At 48.4% G+C, this 21249-nt stretch overlaps 1 protein-coding gene across 2 annotated transcripts; it reads right to left on the bottom strand.

The window, feature by feature from the left end:
* Nucleotides 1-866: 866 nt before the first annotated feature.
* Nucleotides 867-21044, bottom strand: NRSN1 (neurensin 1). Of its 2 annotated transcripts, XM_082731499.1 has the most exons (6): nucleotides 20879-21044; nucleotides 19039-19114; nucleotides 16129-16220; nucleotides 11535-11614; nucleotides 10955-11152; nucleotides 867-2492 (listed from the first exon to the last, which is right to left on the bottom strand). In XM_082731499.1, the coding sequence occupies exons 5-6, from the start codon at nucleotides 11141-11143 to the stop codon at nucleotides 2094-2096; spliced, it is 588 nt and encodes a 195-aa protein (XP_082587625.1). In that variant the 5' UTR covers nucleotides 11144-11152; nucleotides 11535-11614; nucleotides 16129-16220; nucleotides 19039-19114; nucleotides 20879-21044; the 3' UTR covers nucleotides 867-2093. The 2 variants fall into 2 exon arrangements, with proteins under 2 accessions (XP_082587625.1, XP_082587624.1); XM_082731498.1 differs by lacking the exon at nucleotides 16129-16220.
* Nucleotides 21045-21249: the final 205 nt, after the last annotated feature.

Here is a 21249-nt window from a genome sequence, read left to right as displayed (position 1 = left end):
TGGCTCCCCTCCCCCCTCAACCCCCTCACCCCCGAAACAGGCAGAATGAGCCCAAGGCTCTAGGGCCGTTCTGCGGCTCTACCACTGCTGTCAGCCCACTTCCCTGTGAGTACACGTGGTCCACCCTCTCCAAAGATCAAAGCGTGTGTCCTCCTCCTCCTCTGCTTTCCTACAGCTCCTGCCAAGGGCGCCGGGAGGGCCCTCACCAGCTCCTGCTCTCACACAGCCTGGGCAGGACAGGACAGACGGGACATGCCGAATGGCTTTTTCAGACTCAGCTTCTCTCTGGTTTGGTTCCCTTTAGGTCTTTGGGGGAACAGAGCTGCTTTTTTTTATGGCTGCAATCATGCCTGTACCTAAAGGTTCCCAGGCCCCATCACCCTTAATTTTCATTCTGGGAGCTTTTCAAAGTCAAGTTCCATCCTCCAAGACTCCTTGGTACACAACGCCGAGGCAAGCACGGGAGGCTTCCAGGGATGTTGGCTTCAACAGATGCTTGGGGCTTACACAAGGCTTCAAAGGGTACAATTAAAATGCTATGTATAAAATAAAATAAAATAAAAAAAATAAAAACATTAAAAAAAATGAAAAAAAAAATGCTACATCCATGGCAAGGTGAGAGCCTGAGGAAGCCGGAATGATTTCTCCCCTACCTGTCCCCTGATCCCTGTTCTGTTGAGGGCGCCGATGGGCCCCGGGGTCCCCGCTGGGCCGCGCGTCACGGTGCACACTGGAAAGGCTAATTGCTTACTCTGTTCTTCCATTTCGCCAGGGAAACCTGAGAGCTCGCCTGCCTGGCCTCAGGATGGAGACTCGTTCCTTGGAGAGAAAACAGTCGCAGCGAAGGAATGACACGGCAACTTACGTTCTGTCTGGGCACATATTTTATTATCCAGGGAGGGAGGAAAGAGAGGAGACACAGGACTCGAAGGGGGCACGATTTCTGAGAGAAGACCAAGGTCACGTTCTCCTCAGTCCGGTTTAAGTCCACGGATGACGTAAAAGTGCGTAGGGGTTGAGATGAGCATCTTGCTGGAGAATCAAACATCTTATTTGAGGAAGAAAACCCTTTTTAAGGTTAGTATCTACTCACGGGCTTCTTATTTGAGGATGGCTTACTTTAGTCTTTATAAAAACACGACAGCACTGTATAAACTGCTGGGGCTGGATATTGAAACGTGAGTACCTGCTGATGCGGAGATTTTTCTGGGAGTCCAGATCTCAAACAGTCCCACCGAGGTGAGAGCCCCAGGGACATCGCAGGCATGGCCCCCGGGAGACCCGATGACACGCGGCAAAGGAGGAATCTCAGACACCATAGTCCAGGATCTCTGTCGCATCGATGGGGACACTGAGGCCGGCGCAGGTTAAACAAACCCCCGAGGTCACACAGCTAGGGGGTAGTAGCTTCTCCTTTCCCCGGCTCTCGGAGGCTGCATAGAAACTCCTAAAGTTCATTTCTTCCCGAAGTTTTCTAAAGTTGGCAATGTTAGCTTTTCAAGTGAAAACACTGGAGAGAACCAAACCAAACCAAAAAAAAAAAAAAAAGATTGGCGGACAACTCCGATAAATTTGTACCCATTCTCAGCAACCTCATGTGAAGAGTTAGAAGACGAATGTTTGGGTCAATATCAAGGAACGCGACTTGTCTATGAACACACATGACAATATCTTACACGTAGTGAGACAGGAACAGACGCAGCACCACACAAGAAAAAAATCAGGAAACCGACATTAGAAAATAAAACACACCACGTTAGCCACTGGTCATCTGGTCTAAACCGCTGGGCGCTCTCCAGGAACGCGGGGGGAAGGACAGACAGTCACGATATTAGAGAGGGGAGCTCCCGAGGGTGCCCCATGGGCACACGAGGCCCCCTGAAGCAGCGTGGTGCCTACGCACAGGTCTCCAGGGACGTCACCTCCTCCCAAGACCCCGAGCCAAGCCGAGGTGAGCTCCCGCACCGCACTGCCCACAGCCGAGCCCTGGGCTGAGGCCAGCCAAAGCCCAAATCTCATCATCTCCAAACCTGGCCCTGCTCCTTGTTAACACTGCATGTGATCAGAGAGGGGGGACTGGGGTGGGCGGTGTCTCAGGTTGCCGAAACAGGCTGGACATTCTGCACCCTAGACAGAGTGACGGGAATCTTGGTTTCCCCGGGGCCCGGGGCTTTTGTAACGGGCTGGCTGTGGACCTTGATGTCCGCGATGCGCTCTTTAAACTTCTGCTGAAGAAGCTTTTCCTCTTTGGAGTAGCTTTTCACGAACACGGACGTCAGCAGGCACCCTGCCATGGACATGCCCCCGAGGCAGAAGAGAATGGCCCCGGCCAGCTTGCACGCATCCAGGGCCCCGTTAAATTGCATGGCCTGCGTGTCCACCACCACGAAGTCAGCTTCGCCAAATGCTTCGATTTTGGGGGGCACCAGGAATCCCACTGCCAGGACAGTCAGTCCGAGAACCACGAAGACGGTGCCGGAGATGAGTCCGACCTGGGGAAAGACACGAGGAGACGGGACGGGGTGAGCTCATCGCCTGGGCTCTCCTGAGCTCCCCAGAGCAGGACCTGGCTTCTGGGAGCAGTTAATATTCCCCTGCACCCCAACTTTGGCAAGAGAACCCTATACCGTTTCCTAATGATAACAGAAGGTGAAAGGAGGCACTTTCTAGTTTTAATGCCAACCAGCCAAGCCAGCACTGCCTTAACGGTTCCCTTTGAGCTTTCTCAAAGCAAAAAGCTATGCAGCGGCCCCATCACCTTCGGACTGAGTTGTCCCCTTGAGTCTCTGAGCAACGGTGAAGCAGTCTTGCACCCGGGAAGAGCCCTGCCCTCTCCACTAGGCCCTGGAGCTCTGAGAAGCCGGCCTGGAGCTCACAGGGAGGCCGCAGCGTCCCCCTATGCATATAATCTGTGACACAGAACGTCTGCATCGGATGGGCTTGCTCTGTGCCCATCACGGAGGGACACGAAACAAGTCCATTTCATCATTCTGTCTAAGCACAGATGACAGACAGGGTCACTGTACCAAGCACCAACCATCCACAGCCCCCCCACCCAACCCCGGAAATACGAACAGTGGTTCCTGCTTCACCCAGGGCAGCTTTGGTCTTACCCTGGTCGGTCCCTCCCTGTGGGTCAGATTTATCACTTACTTATTGTCCGATCATAGAATGGGCCCTGACAACCAAAAGCCAACTCCAGCTCCCACAGACCCTTCACCCACCCAAAGCCCACGTCCCGTAACACATCCTTCCTCACACTGTTACTGAAATTCCCCAGGACATCCTGTGGTGTCACCTCTCTCCCTGCAACGAGGGATCAGCTCAACTTGTCCAACCTACACGTATGTTCCTGGTGACATGGGTGGAGGACACAGGCAATTGCGTAAGTACCCACCTCTTCCCCCAAGGTGGTGGGAGGGCACCATAATCGCTAGTTTACAGGTCAGGAAATGTCCCCTCAAGGAGGGTGGGTCACTGGCCCAAGGACAGACGTTGGTGAGCAAGTGGCAGAGGATACAGGGTAACACGCCGAAGCGGGAGGGGGCTGTCCACCCTGCGGTGGTTTGGAACAGACAGATTCGGGCACGGCTTCCAGCACTGCCAACAAGTGCTTCAGTCACAGAAGGAAAGTTACTTAAACACTTTCTTCATTCATTTCCCCCTTTGTAAAAGGCTAAGCGATAACCAGAGTCATGGAGAGAACCAAGCGAGGCCAAGCTCAACAATGGAGCCCGGCACCTGGCAAAGCCACCCACTGTCACAAGTCACTGTCACTACATCTATCTGGAAACGCGCCTCCTGTGAAATGATGCTACAGCGGCAACAGCACTAGAACGATCTGAGCGCTTGAAGGTCAGCTAATACAGTTATTTATTTTCTAAATGCATCTAAATACATTTCCTCCTGTCCCTAATTGCTTTTAGTGAACGTAACAATGTTGGGAAAAAACCAAATGCGCAGCACCTATCTTGAGCTTTGAATTTAAAGCGTATTTATTTAATTTATTTATGAAGTTTTAGGGTAATGCACTAATAAAGAAGATTGGGATAATAGAAGGAAAACATGTTCCTAAGTCCATCAGAGAGCTGGTATTACTGAGCTCTCGCTCACGACCTAGGCATAGGGTTCGCTATGTTTTTTTCCCTTGATGCTCTACAGCTTCTTATGAAAAGGAGGTATTTTTTTAAAGATTTTATTTATTTATTTGATAGAGAGATCACAAGTAGGCAGAGAGGCAGGCAGAGAGAGAGGAGGAAGCAGGCTCCCCGCTGAGCAGAGAGCCCGATATGGGGCTCGATCCCAGGACCCTGAGATCATGACCTGAGCCAAAGACAGAGGCTCAACCCACTGAGGCACTCAGGTGCCCCAAGGAGGTGTTTTTATCTACATTCACCTGGAGGAGACGGAGGCCAGTGGGTTGGGACAAGCATCGTTCAGGGTCCTGTAGCCAGCGGCTGGAGCGACCAGGCTCCAACCCAGGTGGGTGTGGTCACCAAGGCTCACACTCTCCTTTTATTCTCCCATGGCACTTCACCAATTACTTATGTGCTATTATTATTTTTTTTAATTACCACAGAGTTTTAGTCACCATGGAGGAACAGATTTCCATTATGTAATATTATATAGAAACTGAAAAAAACAGTCAATAAAAAGTCTTCTGAAAAGAACAGAACCTTTCCTACATGAGACTCAAGTACCATCAGAAAAGTTGGGTTGTAAAAAAAAATCATGTTTGGATGGCTTTCTCTATTTTTCTGAAAATAGTGGCAAATCCATCCCCACAGCCTAACCATTATTTGTAACTTAAAAAAAATGAGTCACGCTGGAAAATTCTGAATGCGTGAGCTAAATGAACATTAATATCCACGCTGACATGCTTCCCATGTCACCGAATCCCCTTCTTCCTCAAGGACTGGCACTCGTCTTCAGAAGCTGAAGACTGTAAAGGTAGCCATCGTGGTTTCTGAGGTTCTGAAGGGTGACAGAGGCCAGCGCCCCGTGTCTGCTAGTCCTGCCCTGCTCTCCGTATCTCTCGTTCCTGCCTTACACTCCGTGAACGTTCTAATCATTGAACTTGACCACCGGACCGCTGCCGGGGGAGGCAGGTGACCGAATCCGGGAGCAGCCTGCTCCTCCGCTGAGCCGCGATGTAGAGATGAAAATCCACTCTTGGAATCTCCCTCGGAAGCTAAAAGGCAAACGGTGCCTTGCAGATGGCAGAACTCCTGCTCACTTCAAGAACTGGAAAGGGGCCGGGTTCCCCGAGCCTTCTCCCTTTGCCCTTGTTGAACGGGGGCATCCGACGGGGGGGCTGCTGTCTCTGGAGGGGAGGGCGGCGGCGGACACCGACTCCCAGGGTCCAGAAGGAACCCTCCACGCAAGTCTAAAGAGGCCCTCCGAGCCCCGTGCCCAGAGAGGACCCGGAACACGGCGACAACCTGTCTGGGAGGGCACGGGAGGGCAGGACTGGAGGGGCACGCGTGGGATCTGAAGGATGCGTCTCCACGGAGCGCGGGACAGAGGCAAGACGGGATGCTGCGATGCATCAGCCTAGCCCTGGTGCCATCTTGGAGAATGGAAAGGAATGAAGATTTGGGGAGTGATGCTATACAGAGCCGTAAAAACGGTCTAAGTTGAAGTGGTCCTTGGCCTAAGAGAAAGGGGGCTCTCTTTAGAGTTTGAAAAAATGCAACACAGGGCTCCTTGAGGGTCTGAGAGCACAGACAGCCCAGTGTGGGTCCAGGCAGAGAGCTGGGACCCCACGGGGAGAGGGTCCCCTGGGGCCTGGCACAGCCCCTGGGATGGCTGGTGGTCGGGCCGGCCCAATGCCGAGAGAGAAGGGCGCCTCCGCTGGGACAAACCTAACAGGCCGCAGCGAGGACGGTGACTTCTGATGGCATCCTGGTTGTGGGGACGATGTGTGAGAATCCAGCACCTGCTGCAGAAACGGGGCTCGGACAGGGAGGAGAAAACCCGGATTCCAGAAACCCTGCTGATGCAGGCTGCCGGCCGGCTCCGGCTGGGACCCAGACCAGCATCCCGGTCGTCATCTCTGCGTGAGCCGACGAGGTCAGAACAGACCTGCGTTGGCTCAAAAAAAAAAGGCAGAAGGTGTGGTAATGACCGCTGGGAGTGAGAGCCAGCGTCGGGGAACGTGTGGAGCTGAGGGAGCTGGAGGTGAAGGGAGCCCTCTGGCTGCGAGGTAACACGCCGCGGAAGCAGCAGCAGGACGCAAGCGGGACGCGTCTTCGTCATCGGCCCTGAAGACCACTCTGACCTCTCCTGAGCAGGACCTGGGCTCTGAGGGCTGTCCCTTGCCAGCAATGACAGCAGATGGAACTCACCTGGCCTGACCTGCCTGTAGGGACCCTGAGCTTTGTGGAGCAACCGTTGATGTCCAGCCGGGACCGAGCCCACGCGCCCCCAGGCATGATCCCTGGCACCCGGCCTTGGCCTCCCACCTGATGGAGGCTCGGTCCCTCCAGCATGGGCGGACAGCCACTGTCCCCATCTTCCAAAGCTATTCCGGAGCCCTGTGTCTCTCTTTAGCTACGGCTTGAACTCATCCAGTCCTTGGTAGTCAGGCCGAGTCCTACAGTGTCACTGAAACTGGTTTCTCCGAGGCCATGAAGACCCTCCTAATGGTCCAACCCAGTGTGACCTCATTCGAATGCTCTGCGGCCAGTGACGTTAAGTGCTTTTGCCTTCTTAAAAACTCTTGTCCCCGACACGACTCTTTCCTGTTTCTACGTCTGCATCTTTAACGAGGCACTCTCAACCGGTTTGGCCAGATGTTCTCAAATGACTGGGGTTTCCCAGGGTTCCCCCTTGACTCCCATCTCTTGTTCAAGATCTCTCTAGGGTTGCATGCGCAGCTGTAGTTCCAACTCCTGGCTACGTGCCAGGGACTTCTAAGCTCCCATCTCCAGCCTCGATTTCCTTCCTGGGCTCTCGCCCCGGACTTCTGACAGCCAGTGGTAAGATCTGCACAGAAATGTCCCAAAGGCTCCTCCAACCCCAAATACTCAAGATGGCCCCTTTCCTCCTCCTTTCCTCTCTTCCCACTTCCTCTGTGCTCCTGCCACCCACCCGGTCACGGGGCTCTTCTCATTCCTAGTATAAAACCAACTCAGCAATCTTTAGCTACACTTTGGAGAAAATCTAAGACAGATACTGAAACTCTGACTTAGCTCAGCGGGGGAACTGGAGCCATCAGGAGAGAGGGGAGGAGGGTCTTGGGAGGAAAGAGAGGAGCCCGAGTCGCTCCCCGTTAAGAGAGGCTTGGAGGAGACGGTCTTATCTCGTGCCTGCACATGGCTGGGGGCACCGTTTGAGAGGTTCTAGTATGGGTGAGGAGAAGGTAGGAAGGAGAGGGACTCTGAGGTGAGGAAAGCCTGGGTCGGGTCAGGGGGTCGCACCGTTAGTTCACAGCTGCCGTTCGGAGGTGATTTGTCGCACAAATGGGCGGCGGCAGCTCTTGTCAAGGTCGAGTGCAAGACTAAGAAGAAAAGTCCCACCCCAGCCAGCCTGAGTCGTGGGCAGTGCCGCGGGAGGCAGGGGCTCCGTGGGATCACGTCACAGGGACTCTGCGTGTGCCAGGCGTTGCAGGCACTAGGATAAAGGAGCTGTGGCTGAGGCAGCCGCGGTGTAGAACCTGTGGGGTCCAGAGAGTGTGTGGAATCCTGTGTGTGTGTGTGTGTGTGTGTTTACACCTATGAGACAATCCCCCTGAGAAAGCCTACATTTATTTTCTTGCCCGCTTGCTGGACTCAAGCTAGAAGGTTCTGGAAAAGTACCAATTTCAAAGCCTTTCAAAGTCTTCTGTGATCCCACTCTTGTGTACCTGCCCCCACTCGTCTCTTGCCCCCTCTCCTCCAATGTCTCCTCTTCCCAGGGGATCTCTCGGTGGACCCACTGCTTCCCCAGGCTGCCTCAGACCCTCCCTGCCCCCAATCCCCGCGCTCCCAGTAAGTACTGGGACTCCTTTGAGGGTAGCGTTTATCGTGCCGGATTGTAGCTCTCTGCGGACATGCCTGTTGTCTTCGCCAGCTCTGTCAGGTCAAGGCTGTATCTAATTCACAGGTGAGCAACCGCGTCTTGTTCACAACCAGAGCCTCCCACGTGACCGTGCACACAGTGGACACAGAATCACTTGTAGAGGAAAGAACGACTAGCACCGTGAGCTACAGGCTCTCTAGATGCACGTGGCAGGCAGAGATTCTACCTCAAGCTCATCAGAGTCCAATCTCCATCCTCATTAAGCCGCTCCAAGCTGCCCACCGCTCTGAAGCCGGCTCAGGGGCAATGTCCTAGCCCTCAGCGAGAGACCAACAATCCCTTAGCACTGCTTTTTTGGGAAGGGGAGCAAGGGGAAGCCCATAACTTGAACCACCCGCAGATGCTAGAAGCATGGGCACAATCATTGCCTTTCTCTGTACTGATAGGAAACATTTCATGAAACCCACTGGAATGGATTCCCTTGTCCTTCCTAGAAGGAAACAGAAGAATGGTTAGTGTCCTCCCCCAGTAGAGGACGGGTCTCTAAGTGAGTTCTCACATGATTCAGGTTGACTCGAAGCTTCGGAATGTCAGTCTTGCATTTTGTGATGAGGATCTGAGTCTAGGATTTGGATTTTGCTGGAATATAATCTCTATGAGCCCATGGACTTCTGCCCAGTTTTAGTCTCTAAAGTAGGTTTGGCATAATGGGAAACAAGTACTTTTGAACCTTGCTTGGGTCAGACAGAAGACAGAATTCTGAAATCTGAACCCCGGGGTTGGTCATTAACGATGGGTTCTTTATTTGAAATCCATACCTGAGTCTCGTTTGATGGATTTATAGCTTCTCACATCTCATCCTGGTTGTGCCTTGGAACCATGTGAATGCTTTCAGTATTCTGTACGATACTGGCATTTCAGGCTCTTGGCACGACGGATCTGTCAGGCAAATATTTGTTTTTTTGACACATGGGGAAGCAACCACCCACTTAACTGGGTAAATACAAGATGTGCCAAGCTTGGCTGCATATTTCGTCGGTCCAGGCCGGTGAGGATTTATCAGAGATGACAGTTCTACAGGGCAAGGATGCTGGGTCAACCAATTTTAATGCCGAGTACCCGACACTTGTAAGATATCGAATTAATGCGGATCTTGGCTCGTCCCTGTTAACAACTGTGTTGCCCAGTACTTTGTTTATTAAGTAGATTTCAAATTTTCTTTCCACTTCAGGATCCAATGTTTCATTGGACCACTGATAGGAGGGACTGGGGCACTGAATCCTTGAACGCATGTGAAACATCTTATTTAATTCTCACAACTTTACTGGGTAGGGATGATCAGCATCACCACTGGGCTCACTACGGTCCGTTAACTTGCCCAAAGGTACAGCGCTGTGAAATGGAAGGGCTGAGGTTTGAAGCGGTGTAATCTGAGGACGGCGGAGTCCACGCTCACAAGCATTATGTGAATCACCGCTAGAGATCCCTACTCACATCTCCAGCATAGCACAGCCAGACTCAGACTCTTGGTTCCCCACCACTTGCCACTGCTCTTCTGGGGTTTCCCATCCCAGAAAACTGTAACATCATTCAGTAAATAGCTCAGACTGCAGGCCTTGGAGGCGTGCCGACTCTGCTTTCTCTCACGTCTACCTTGTTGGCACGTTCTCACAATGTGGTCTTCAAAATTTATGCTAAATCAGACTACTTCTCACCATCTCTACCAACACCACCCTAATCCAAGCCAACATCAGCTCCTGCCTGGGCGCTTTCAGAGCCTCGTAAATAATCTGGCTGCCTCGACCCGTGTGCTCCTATAATCTACTTTCCATGCTGAGTCAGTAGGATCCTGTTAAAATAGGAGTCGGTTCATGTCACTCATCTGCTCAAAATGGCTCGTCATACCTCTCCAGGAAAAAGCCAACATCCCCATGATCGCCTACAAGGGGCTACACAAATCGTCTCTGTCCCGTTGTTTTTCTGGATCCGCCACCTGTCCTACCCCTCCACCTTCCTTCCTCTCCAGCCAGACTGAACTCTTGCTACTTTCCAAGCACACAAAATCGGTTCCTGTTTCACAGCTTTCTTCCCAGCCCAAAAAGATGTTCAGCCAGGTCGTCTTACGGTCCTGTCCCTCAGCTCGCCCTGGCACTTGCTCCAATGGCGTCTCCTCTGAAAGACTGTCTATGAACAGCCTATGCCACACCCTGGCTCCATCACTCCCTACCGTCTTGTCCAGATGCGTTTCTTTCCACGGCGCTTGTCACCACCTGACCTCCTGGTATGTGGTTTATTCATTTATGCTCTGTTTCCCGTGATCGGTTACAGGTTCCAAGAGGGCAAGGGCTTTTCCTTCTCATCACTTCAATGTCTAGTGCATTGCAGCTTCTCGGCACAGAGTAGGGGCTCACAACTGTACGCTGAATGACTGAGTATGCTGTCAGATGAAGTGCTGTGGAGAAGCTCAAGCTAACAGTCTCTGATCATGGCTGGTAGAGGCAGAGACAGCACACTGACCATCGCTGACCATTGTACTATGCCTCAGCCTCAAATCTCTCTCAATACCTGATCATTTCTCTTTAATGATTGCTGCAATATGTCAAATGATGCTTACCAAGCCTATTGGGGGGAGGGCTTATATGATTTTGCCTATGGGTGGCTTCCCAGCTGGTGAATTCAGCGGCCCATCAATATCAGTATCAAAAATAATAATTAATGATGGCATTTATACCTATTTATGTTTAACCTGCAAATCAACCATTGTCCTGCATTTGGGGGCTTTCTTCAGCTCAAGGTTTATGTTCTCCTCTCCTAAGGGAAGAAGACTGCCCTTGGGATCATCAAGACGGAGGCACACAGAGAAGACCAGAACCCTCAGCTCTTCACAGCGACAGGATTCACCACAGCCGATAACATTTCCATCTCTTGCCTTACACACGTGTTCTTTCCTTACCTTCCAGAATGCTGAGCTCCACCTATTAGGTGATCTCTGGATCTGGAAATCATCCTCATACTCCCAGATCGAGGTGGTACAGTCCTCATAGAACTGATGCAGATAGGACCGGACTCCGTAGCGCTGGTAACCGCCCTCGGTAGCTGCCTGCACCTGCTTGGACCCACAGATGTTGCTGCAAGAACTCATCCTTCCCAGCTGCAATGACAACATCCCCAGGGATCAGTCAGCCCCGCGCTCTGGCTTCCGGATTAAAAGGCATATTAAAGGTGAGAACTGGGCTGAGTCATGTTAGTCTAGTTGAACAGTGCTCTTTTCTTAAGAGAAAAGACATTTTTAAAGACCAGCCTTTCTTATAAGCTGCTCTGCTTTTTCACTCAATGCAAAATTACCCCCAGACACTTGACGACTAGACGCTGGTTCTCCATAAATGAAAGGAGACATAATGGCACAGCTCCCTTAAATTATGCAAAAAGGGAAGCATGAAGCCACATGAAAAACGGCGACACAGAAGCCGAGATTTTCATTGTCTTCACAAGAAATCTTTCATCTTTTAAAAACCAGTCGTCTTTACACTTACATGTTAAAGAATTAGGTCCTCTCACTTGCTACAGACGGAATGCGTCTCGGATTGTCCTCTCGGATGCTTTCCCACGTTCCCTGGTGGAAAATACGGGGTGTTACTCCTCAGCAGTTTGCAATTTTGCTCTCAGATCTCGTGGATCTTGCTCTCACATTTTAGCTAATTGTCACGTTGTATGGAATCTGTGTTTGAAGGCTGCTGAGCAACGCACGCGTCATGGTTTATTAATCACAAATGGCTCAGGCAATACTTTACACCTCACCGGCTCTAACCCTAAATATTTCAGTCATTATTTGTGGACACATCTGTCCACGCGGGATGATAGAGCCTAACGGAGAGGGTAGACATAGACCGTCATCATGCTGCAGGAAGTGTCTACTATACACAAGAGGCCAGAGAATTGCTAAATGGAACTATGTTCTGGGTGGGTTGCTTGGGACTCGGTCTTCTTAACCAACTGAGCCACCCAGGCATCCCTAGGGACTCGGTCTTCTTAAGATGGAAATTTCAACTTGATCTCACCTAATTAGTACCCTTAGAGAGAAGCATTTGGTTATTAATCCATGTTAAAAAAAAAAAAAAAAAGGAATTGCTGAGGGACAGCAATTTGGGTGAGTAAGGAAATTTTTAGTAATTCTCTGGTGTTTGGCTTTATCTTCACATAAGCAGATACACATGATGGGAATGTGAAATACTTTTTTTTTTAGATTTTGCAGTTATCCTCCAGATGGTTTTCCCCGTGTGGACATGGCCTCCCGATGACAAGACAAGGAGCAACGTAGAAGAGCTTTTTCCCGTTGAACCAAATTCTCTCAGGACTTGTCCTGTATGTCACCCAGGTTAACACCAGACAGGAACAGTTTCCAAACCCTCATCCAGAAACCATGCAGTGACGTTTATCTACGAGGGAGAATTGATCCCGAGCTGCCGAAGGGCCCTGTGTGGACCCCGAGTCCGGCTGGGTAGAATTCAGGAGGTAAAACCAAAGCTGAAGCCCCACAGGGACGCCTGGGTGGCTCAGTGGGTTAAGCGGCTACCTTTAGCTCAGGTCATGATCCCAGCGTCCTGGGATCGAGCCCCGCATCGGGCTTCTTGCTTGGCAGGGAGCCTGCTTCTGTCTGCCTGTGATCACTCTCTCTCCCGCTCTCTCTGACAAATAAATAAAATATTAAAAAAAAAAAAAAAAAAGCTGACGCCCCAGATAGTTAGCCTTGTCCTGTCCCAAGGGCACAAAGTGAATCCATTAAATTATCTTGTAACGGGTGCTCACGGCCAACAAGGCATTCTGGTTAGAAAATGCTGTCAAATGCAGAAAAAAATATATGTCCCTGATCTTAGAAAAACGAGGCAGATTGATCCCATTGATGCTGACCAATACTCTCCTCTTTTTTACTGTTGGTCGGTATTATGTTTAGGGCCTTCCGCCCTGTTTCCGATACGACAGCCAGGAGTGATGACCCAGAAAAAGCGAGCAGGAGAGACAGACAAAAACAACTTTTTTTTTTTTTTAACTTTTAAACATTTCAGAAGGATATTATTTCATAAAATATAAAGATTTTAGAATGTACTTTTGCCCGATTGGAACAGCAAATTGTGATGGATCAAATTCGTTTGTTAACCTCGTTTACATATTTTAAGTGTTAGGATGATCGCTTCAGTGCCTTTAATGCCTTATGATGAAGAGGATTAATAAGGGTCTACGTAGAATAATTTTTTTTAAAGATTTTTAATTTATTCATTAGAGAGAGAGAAAGAGAGAATAAGAGCACAAGCAGGGGGAGGGGTAGAAGGAGAGGGAGAAGCAGGCTCCCCGCTTCAAGCAGGGAGCTTGATGCTGGACTTGATCCCAGGACCCTGGGATCATGACCTGAGTGGAAGGCAGACACTTCACCAACTGAGCCACCCAGGTGCCCCCACAAGTAGAATAATTTTAAAGGTGCTTCTTAAAAGAGACATTTTAATAAAATTTAGATCAAGGGGCACTGGGTATCATATGCTACTGATGAATCACTGAACACTACATCTGAAACTATGTTGGCTAATTGAATTTATATTTTTAAAAAAGGAAGTAAATATTGATAAAAGAAAAAAAAACTTTTGATCAAGAGAAGGGACTCGTGCTTTACTAATTCTGCTTTGTCACTGAAGACACTGAGGCATCAAAAAGTCATCTGCTAACAGGTGACCCCCTGAGTCAGGGAGCAGATGGCCAACAACGCAGAAAGCAAGAGTATGGCCTGAATCACGACTCTGCATAATCAGACCAAGTCATCCAGACACGTATTTCCAGGTGTCCTATAAAACATCAGAGACTTGAGCATGGAGAAAGGGTAAAAATAGGACTGGGGCACAAAGAAATTCCTCATAGCAACGGCAGGCGCTGTCTTCGCTGTTGAAGTCCCTCTTGCTCAGGGTAGAGCTCGATGCGGAGCTGGCCATGTGACATGCACGGCTGGATTCCAGCATACGGGGTCAAGTGCTTCTGTGTTATAGGTTGGGACTCAGGAGTCCAACTTCATTAAACAAAATACAGGTCAAATCATAAAAGAGACGGGAAGTGTTCTAAACAAATGTTTTTGAGCCTGAGTGATGGAAGGCTGTACCCCTAAGTCAGAACAGATTTTTTAGTGATGCTAGATCTGTGCTAGAAAAGGAATCCCAAAGAGCCTTACTTTCTTCTCCACGTATACGAAACACAAGAACACAGCCTGCGTTGTGCTAACCACACAGGGCAGGTTGTAATCCTAGTTCCTGACCTACAATGTATTGGTCATGACATTGCTGGTAAGCTCATTCACCAACCAGGCCTATGGTTTTATCATCCTCAAAATAAGACAGTGGGGCCAGATAGCCTTGAATTCCTTCCAGAGATAGTTTTCCAAGAGTCTCTGGCCATGAGTTTACAGAGTGAATCAGTTATTTTTGTTGGATAAAAAACTGGGTTTACTGATTTCCCATCTCTCATTGATTGTCAGATGGTCCCCAATTCCTTATCACTATCGTGTATGAAAGTTTTGGTTTACAAGAGCATATAAGTGATTAGGTAGGTCAATTACTTGATATTAAGTGGACTAAATGGTTGTGTAGTATTTGTTTCACAACTTACTTCAGGATTGTGTGCATTCCTAAACAGTACAATTGTATCTCAGACATGGCAGGTTTGGTTCCAAACTCCCACAATATAGCAAATATCATATAAAACAAGTCAAATAACTTGTTTTGGTTTCCCAGTGCATATAAATATTATTTTTACACTATACTATAGTCTACTAAGGGTACAAGAGTATTATATATTAATTAAAAAATACTTCATTATTAGAAAATGCTGTCATCTGACCTTGCAACAAGCCATAGTCTTTTTGCTGGTGGAGGGTCTCTATCTTAGTGTCGAGACTGCTGACTGATTAGGGGGTGGTTACTTAAAGGTGGGGAGGCAGTGGCAGTTTCTTAAAATAGAAATTGTTTGCCATATCAAATAGAAGTTTGCCATATCAATTCATTCTTCCTTTCACTTGAACTCCTATTGGCCACTGTAGAGGTATTGATTGTCCTAATTCCAATATTGCTGTGTCTCAGGGAATGGGGGGGGGGAGCAAGGAGAGGGAGAGAAACAGAGGAACAGCTGGTTGATGGAGCAGTTAGAACACATGCAACATTTATCGATTCTGTTCGCTGTCTCATATGGGCAGAGTTCCTGGTGCGCTAAACCATCCCAATAGTAACATCAGAGATCACTGATCATAGATCGCTGAAACAAACACAGCAATAATGAAAAAGTCTGAAATACTGTAGGAATTACCAAAATGTGACCCTGAGACACGACGTGAACAAATGCTGTTGGAAAAATGGTGCTTGATAGACTCGTTTGACTCACGGTCGCCACAGACCTTCAATTTGTAAAAAACAAAAACAAAAACAAAAACAAAAACATTATCTGTGGTGCACAGTAAAGTGAAATGCACTACAATGAGTTATGCCTGTAGCCCCTGGGGACCTCAGAGGTTCCATACATCTTTCCAGATGCATAACTTACTGGATTCATTCTTAGAGGAGAATGATCAGTAGAAAGGAATTTAAAAATGTACCAGGTTATAATGAGAATTTTGCACCTACAGAAACACAACAGAGTTACAGTTGCTCCTAGTGAAGCCAGTAACTTTTTGTCCCAACATAGAAAATGTTACATTTGTTTAGAATCTGCTTGGTTGATTGACACCTCCCGTTACCATCAAGAGGAGTCTCGATGTCATTTCATAAAGTCCCTTTTAAAAGCTGGGCAATTATTATAAAACCAGCGAGGGCCGAGAAGCACGGGAAGGTATGTGCAGAGGCTTTTCAGCTTGGCTCAACATTTACTCAGTGAGCAAGGTCTCCGGAGAAATCTGGCTTTCATATTGGAGTAACTATAGCCGGAGTAGCAGCTGCAGAAGCAGTAATGTTCTGTCTGTGACTCTTGTTCAGGGATGGGTCCTGGAGAAGGCTTAACATCCCAGGAAGTGCATGAACAGGGGGTAAGGCGGCGGAATGAAAATATTTTCCAGCACTGTACCTAAATGGGCTTACGTGAGTACTCCTTTTATCAACACCCTACCTGGTTCCTGTTTGACTTTCTGTCCTTGCTGCCGGCGTGGCCATCATGATGGAGCTCGAGCAACACGAGCGTCTGCCTGTTGGTTTGGTCATCTATGAAGAGGGAGTTATTTTTACTCTCCTCAAAGGACATTCTAGGCTAATTAGTTGAGGATCTGGGCATGGTTTTCTTCTTTTTACAATCTGTGGTATCTATCTCGATTCCTTTCGTGGTGATACATTCAACTGGCTCCTCCAGTCTTGGCATCCAGCACACCGGCCATGTTCCGGAGACCCACAGGAGGAGGGTATCAGGCCTCATCGCCCCTCCCCAAGTGGCCTCCGACAATTAGAGTGTTTGATGCCAGCCCTCTATCCCTCTCTTTCTCTTGTCCAAACTCATTTCTTTGTATAGGGCTGGTGACCATCTGATGCTCCGTACGTGCCGTATTTGTTCATGGTCCAAACCACTATGTATGTGAGGGACTGGAAGCTTATTGAGGGTGGGTGCTTTCTGTCCTGGTGACAAGCACTTTGAAACTCTTTGAAATAAAAGGGTCCATGGGTGGGTGTGGATGATGGTCTGATCATCCTTCCTTTTTCATTCCTCCCTTCCTTCCTTCCTTGTTTTTACAGCACTAATGATGGGCCAGATTGTGTGAGATAATAAAGCTGAGGAGCACACAATCTGCTCTCAGTGGACACTTAGATTAGAAAGAGAAACCCTGCTGAAGCAAGAAGGGCGACAAAATGGGCACCAAAACCAGATATTTGCTGGGGCACTGGCATGGCTCATTCAGTTGAACGTCCGACTCTTGGTTTTGGCTCAGATCATGACCTCAGGGTCATGAGACCAGCCCCATTTCAGGCTCCGCACTTAGCGGGGAATCTGCCTGAGATTCTCTCCCTGCTCCTTTCCCCAACTTGTGCACGTACTCTCCCAAGTATAAATAAATCTTAAAAAACAAACAAAACAAAACAAAGCAAAACAAACAAACAAAAAAAAAACAGGGTGCCTGGGTGGCTCAGTGGGTTAAGCCTCTGCCTTCAGCTCAGGTCATGATCTCAGGGTCCTGGGATGGAGTCCCACATCTGACTCTTTGCTCAGCAGGGAGCCTGCTTCCCTCCCCGACCTCCACCTGCCTCTCTGCCCACTCGTGATCTCTCTCTGTCAAGTAAATAAATAAAATCTTAAAAACAAACAAACAAAAAAACAAAAGACAAAAAACAAATAAATCCAAAACCTCAGATATTCATAGCTGGAGGGAGTGAAATGCTGAGAATCCTTTGAACAATTCCTCTTTTAAAAATTTTTGTTTTTTTTTCTTAGGGCACCTGGGAGGCTCAGTGGTTTAAAGCCTCTGCCTTCGGCTCAGGTCATGATCCCCACATCGGGCTCTCTGCTCTGCAGGAAGCCTGCTTCCTCCTCTCTCTCTCTCTCTCTGCCTGCTTCTCTGCCTACTTGTGATCTCTGTCTGTCAAATAAATAAATAAAATCTTAAAAAAATTTTTTTTTCTTAAAATTCAGTTTAGTTAACACAGGTGTACTGTTAGTTTCAGGGTAGGATTTAGGGGTTCATCAGTTGCATATGACGCCCCGCGCTCATTCCACCAAGCCCTCCTTAATGCCCACCGCCCATTCCCCCCCAACCCAGCAACCTGCAGTTTGTTTCCTATGATTAAGAGTCTCTTAGGGTTTGTCTCCCTCTCTGATTTCGTCTTATTTTGTTTTTCCTCCCTTCCTCCATGAACAATCCCTCTTTCAGCAAGTAAACCCATACAAGTACTATTAAGATCACTACCTGTACCAATATGTGATTGTGCCAATTTGTTGAAAACTTGACTCAGTCAAATAAAGGCAATTACTTTTTTATCTTACTTTAAAAAAATGTTCTTAGCCATGAAAACAGAAATAAGTCTTCATGCCTCTCGAAACTCCAAGAACATCATCGACTCTATATTATTTGCCTTCATGGTCTCCTTGAGGGAAGAGAGGCAGAAAATTGAGGCACAAAAAAGATGAGTGCTTTCCCGTGGCTCCCTGGGTGAGTCGGTTGTGAAGCCAGGCCCAGGCCCTGTTCTATTTATTCTCTTTGAAATATCACTCCATCTTTTCATACTGCTTTTCTCTCCCACAAAATCCTTCGGAGATAATGAGAGTGAAGTCCCCATTAGAGCCACTTTTCCACAGAGCCAGGGCTGCAGGGTAGAGGCGCAAAGCTGCTTCAGACCATTTATCCAGCACCAAACCAAAAGGTCAATTTGCTAAAAGGGCTCAGTCTCCGCATGGATGCAGGAGGGAGGAAAGCTGGCTAAGAGCTCTTTCATTTTTAAATCAGGTATTCTAGAATTGTATAAGCATGACCTTAAAACTTGAAAATGTGTTTCTACCAGAAGATCATCGCAGAGGTATTTTATTTCCTTGGAGCTGTGGTAGAGATTGCGGCTCTGTATTCTGAGCTTTTTAATGCCATCTAAGTCAATAAGTACGCAGCCACTTTCATAATGTTTTTAAGATTTGTTTGTTTTCGAGAGAGAGATTGAAAGAGAGAGAGAGAGAGTGAGCGCCCATGAGTTAGAGGGGCAGGGAGAGAAGGAGAGAGACTCTCAAGCAGACTCCACATTGTGCATATTGCTAAACGCCGGGCTCAATGTCACCACCCTGAGATCATGACCTGAGCTAAAACCAAGAGTCAGCCGCTTAACCAACTGAGCTGCCCAGGTGCCCCTACTTTTATAATTTTTGAAAAAGGAGTAATGATATGCCATTACCTTATTACTCCTTCGAGGTGTTTTTTAAAGTAAGGTATACAAAGTCCAAAATCAAAATGAGAAGGGGAAAAGAACTCATATTCTCTTAAAACCTCCTCTTTATCTATGTGCAAATCACAAGGTGCTTATGAATTTGCTTGTGATAAGGATGGAATCTTACCTTGGAAGTCTTCCTCTTCCTCTTCTCCTTGTTTAGTCTTTGGCCTTTCTTTTTAACGGCACATCGTCCTTCAAACCTATTTAAGAAAAAAAAAACAAAAACAAACCAAAACTCTGCAGGATGTGATATAGATAAAAATCTGAATTTCATAGGCCATTCTTATGCCCTGTAAAGAGTCACTTTAAGGTTGACCAAAACATTGGCAAAGGACTTCTTGCTGAAGAGCAGGGAGTTATTTCTTCTTAACAAAAGTATACATATTTCATAACTTTTTAATGGGCTCTCAGGAGACTTTGTAGGGTAAACGAGACAATATAAATGGGCTTCGTAAACTATAACGTACTATGCAAACACTATTCTTATTTTGATATAATTTTATTCTGCATAGTCAGTAATACAACTAGACTAATACACCTGTATTTTAAAAATTCTAAATAAAAGCTTTATTTGCTCCAGAATTGATCTATCTGGTGCCTGTTCCATTATACTGTAAAGTAAATTAATCTTACAGCCATGGTATTTTCGATCTGTTTACATGCGTTTTAGACTTTCTGAGGTTCTTTAGATGATTTACTCATTGGGTTGATTTTTTTACTCCTACATCCATTTCTTCCTATCATGATCATTTTACTTTCCATCTGCCTAAGAAAAGCAGGTGCCCATGCAAGATTTAATTAAAACGCCAGGGCTGGCTATAGAGATACTGGCGCCCTACATTACTCTAGTCATGTGAAATAAAATAATAGCTGGGCAATATTTTTCAAGCAGTCACTAAAAATTCTTGCTGATGAGCAGTTCCATGTGGAAGAGAACCTCAAAGACGTGAGGTGAGCAAGTCTAGTTGAGGCTTGACAGACTGTTTTCTGTATTTTCCAGTTTCAGCCTCTATGAGCCATAGACTCACTTCTTTGCCCCCAAATTTTATTTTGTAGGTGGTATGTGAGCAGATTTGGCGGGGGCTAAGGGGAGCAAATTATATTATTAGGGTCCTGGATCTGGATAAGTGAAAGAAAACAAGTGGTCTTCACAGCAGCCCCCCCCCCCCGCCCCCATCCGTGCCTCTCTCTCCATTAAATGTCTCTTCTTTTTTTGTCTGTCTTTTTGCCCCTTTTCTCTGAAGGAAAGGACTCCCCACTTGCCTTTTACCAAAGGCTGGCCTGGTCTGGAGCCCGGGGATCTCTCCAAGGTGCTGAAAACATTTCTGCTTCAGAGCCAGGAACCAATTAAGTCAACACCAGCTGTTTAACCGCAGCTGTGTTTTCTTTGAGGTCATCAGCTCTGACCCCCACCCAAGGCCTCTTTCTAACAACACAAAGAAGTAGGTCCTGAGATTAGATCCAAGCCCTCACGTATCTTTGAATATGGCAAAGGAATGGGGAGAGCAAGTATGTGGGGGTGGGGTGGATTCAGCCTGGAAAACAAATCAAACCAGCTTTGCAAACTTCCAATCCGTATTTGACTCTTACCTAACACATAACTTTTCTCGTCTCCCGGGAAAGAAACTCTTTTAAGTTTTCCCTGTATACCTCCCCAGTCCTTACGTAACACAAGCCACAAATCACCAAAGCATGGAGTGGGCTACCCCTAATTTGGATGTGTTCCCGGATTTTAATATGCATGATCTTTGTAGAGATTCGTGCACATATAATAAACGTGAACGAGTAAGGGGTGTGTGTGTGTGTGTGTGTGTGTGGTTGTGTATGTGTGACAGACACAGAAAAACAGATCAGGAAGATGTGCGCCTGAGGAGCGAGGCAGGAGAGAGGAAGGGAGGAGCGGGAGAAGTGGGGAGAGACAAGCGGAGCGCAGAGAGCCTGCCCTGGGCCCCGCAAGGCTTTACCTGCCCCCTCCGATCCCCTGACCCGTGGAGCAAGTGCAGCCGGCTAGCCGCAGATCTCTCGCCGGGGTCCCATCGCCGCCGCCGCCGCCGCCGCCGCCGCCGCTCCCGCCCTGCGGAGCTCAGCCCGCGTGATTGACAGCTGGGCGGCCCGCGCGCCCGAGGCCCGCGCAGCTGCGGCGGCCGCCGGAAGGGCCACGTGCGTCCGCGGGGCGCGCTCGGGCGGCGCGTGGGCGGGGCCCCGCCCGGCGCCTGCGCCGACCCCGTCCCCGCCCGGCCGCGCTGGTGGAGGGGGGTGTGGGTAGCGGGAGGCGGCGGCTGTGGCCTGGGGGAGCGCGGGGCGCCAGCTCTGGCCTCCTGCAGTCCTGGTGCCC

Source organism: Mustela nivalis (assembly GCF_964662115.1).
Source record: "Mustela nivalis genome assembly, chromosome: 5".
NCBI lineage: Eukaryota > Metazoa > Chordata > Mammalia > Carnivora > Mustelidae > Mustela > Mustela nivalis.
The sequence above is the reverse complement of the archived record's forward strand: the minus strand, read 5'-3'. Positions and strand labels throughout refer to the sequence as shown.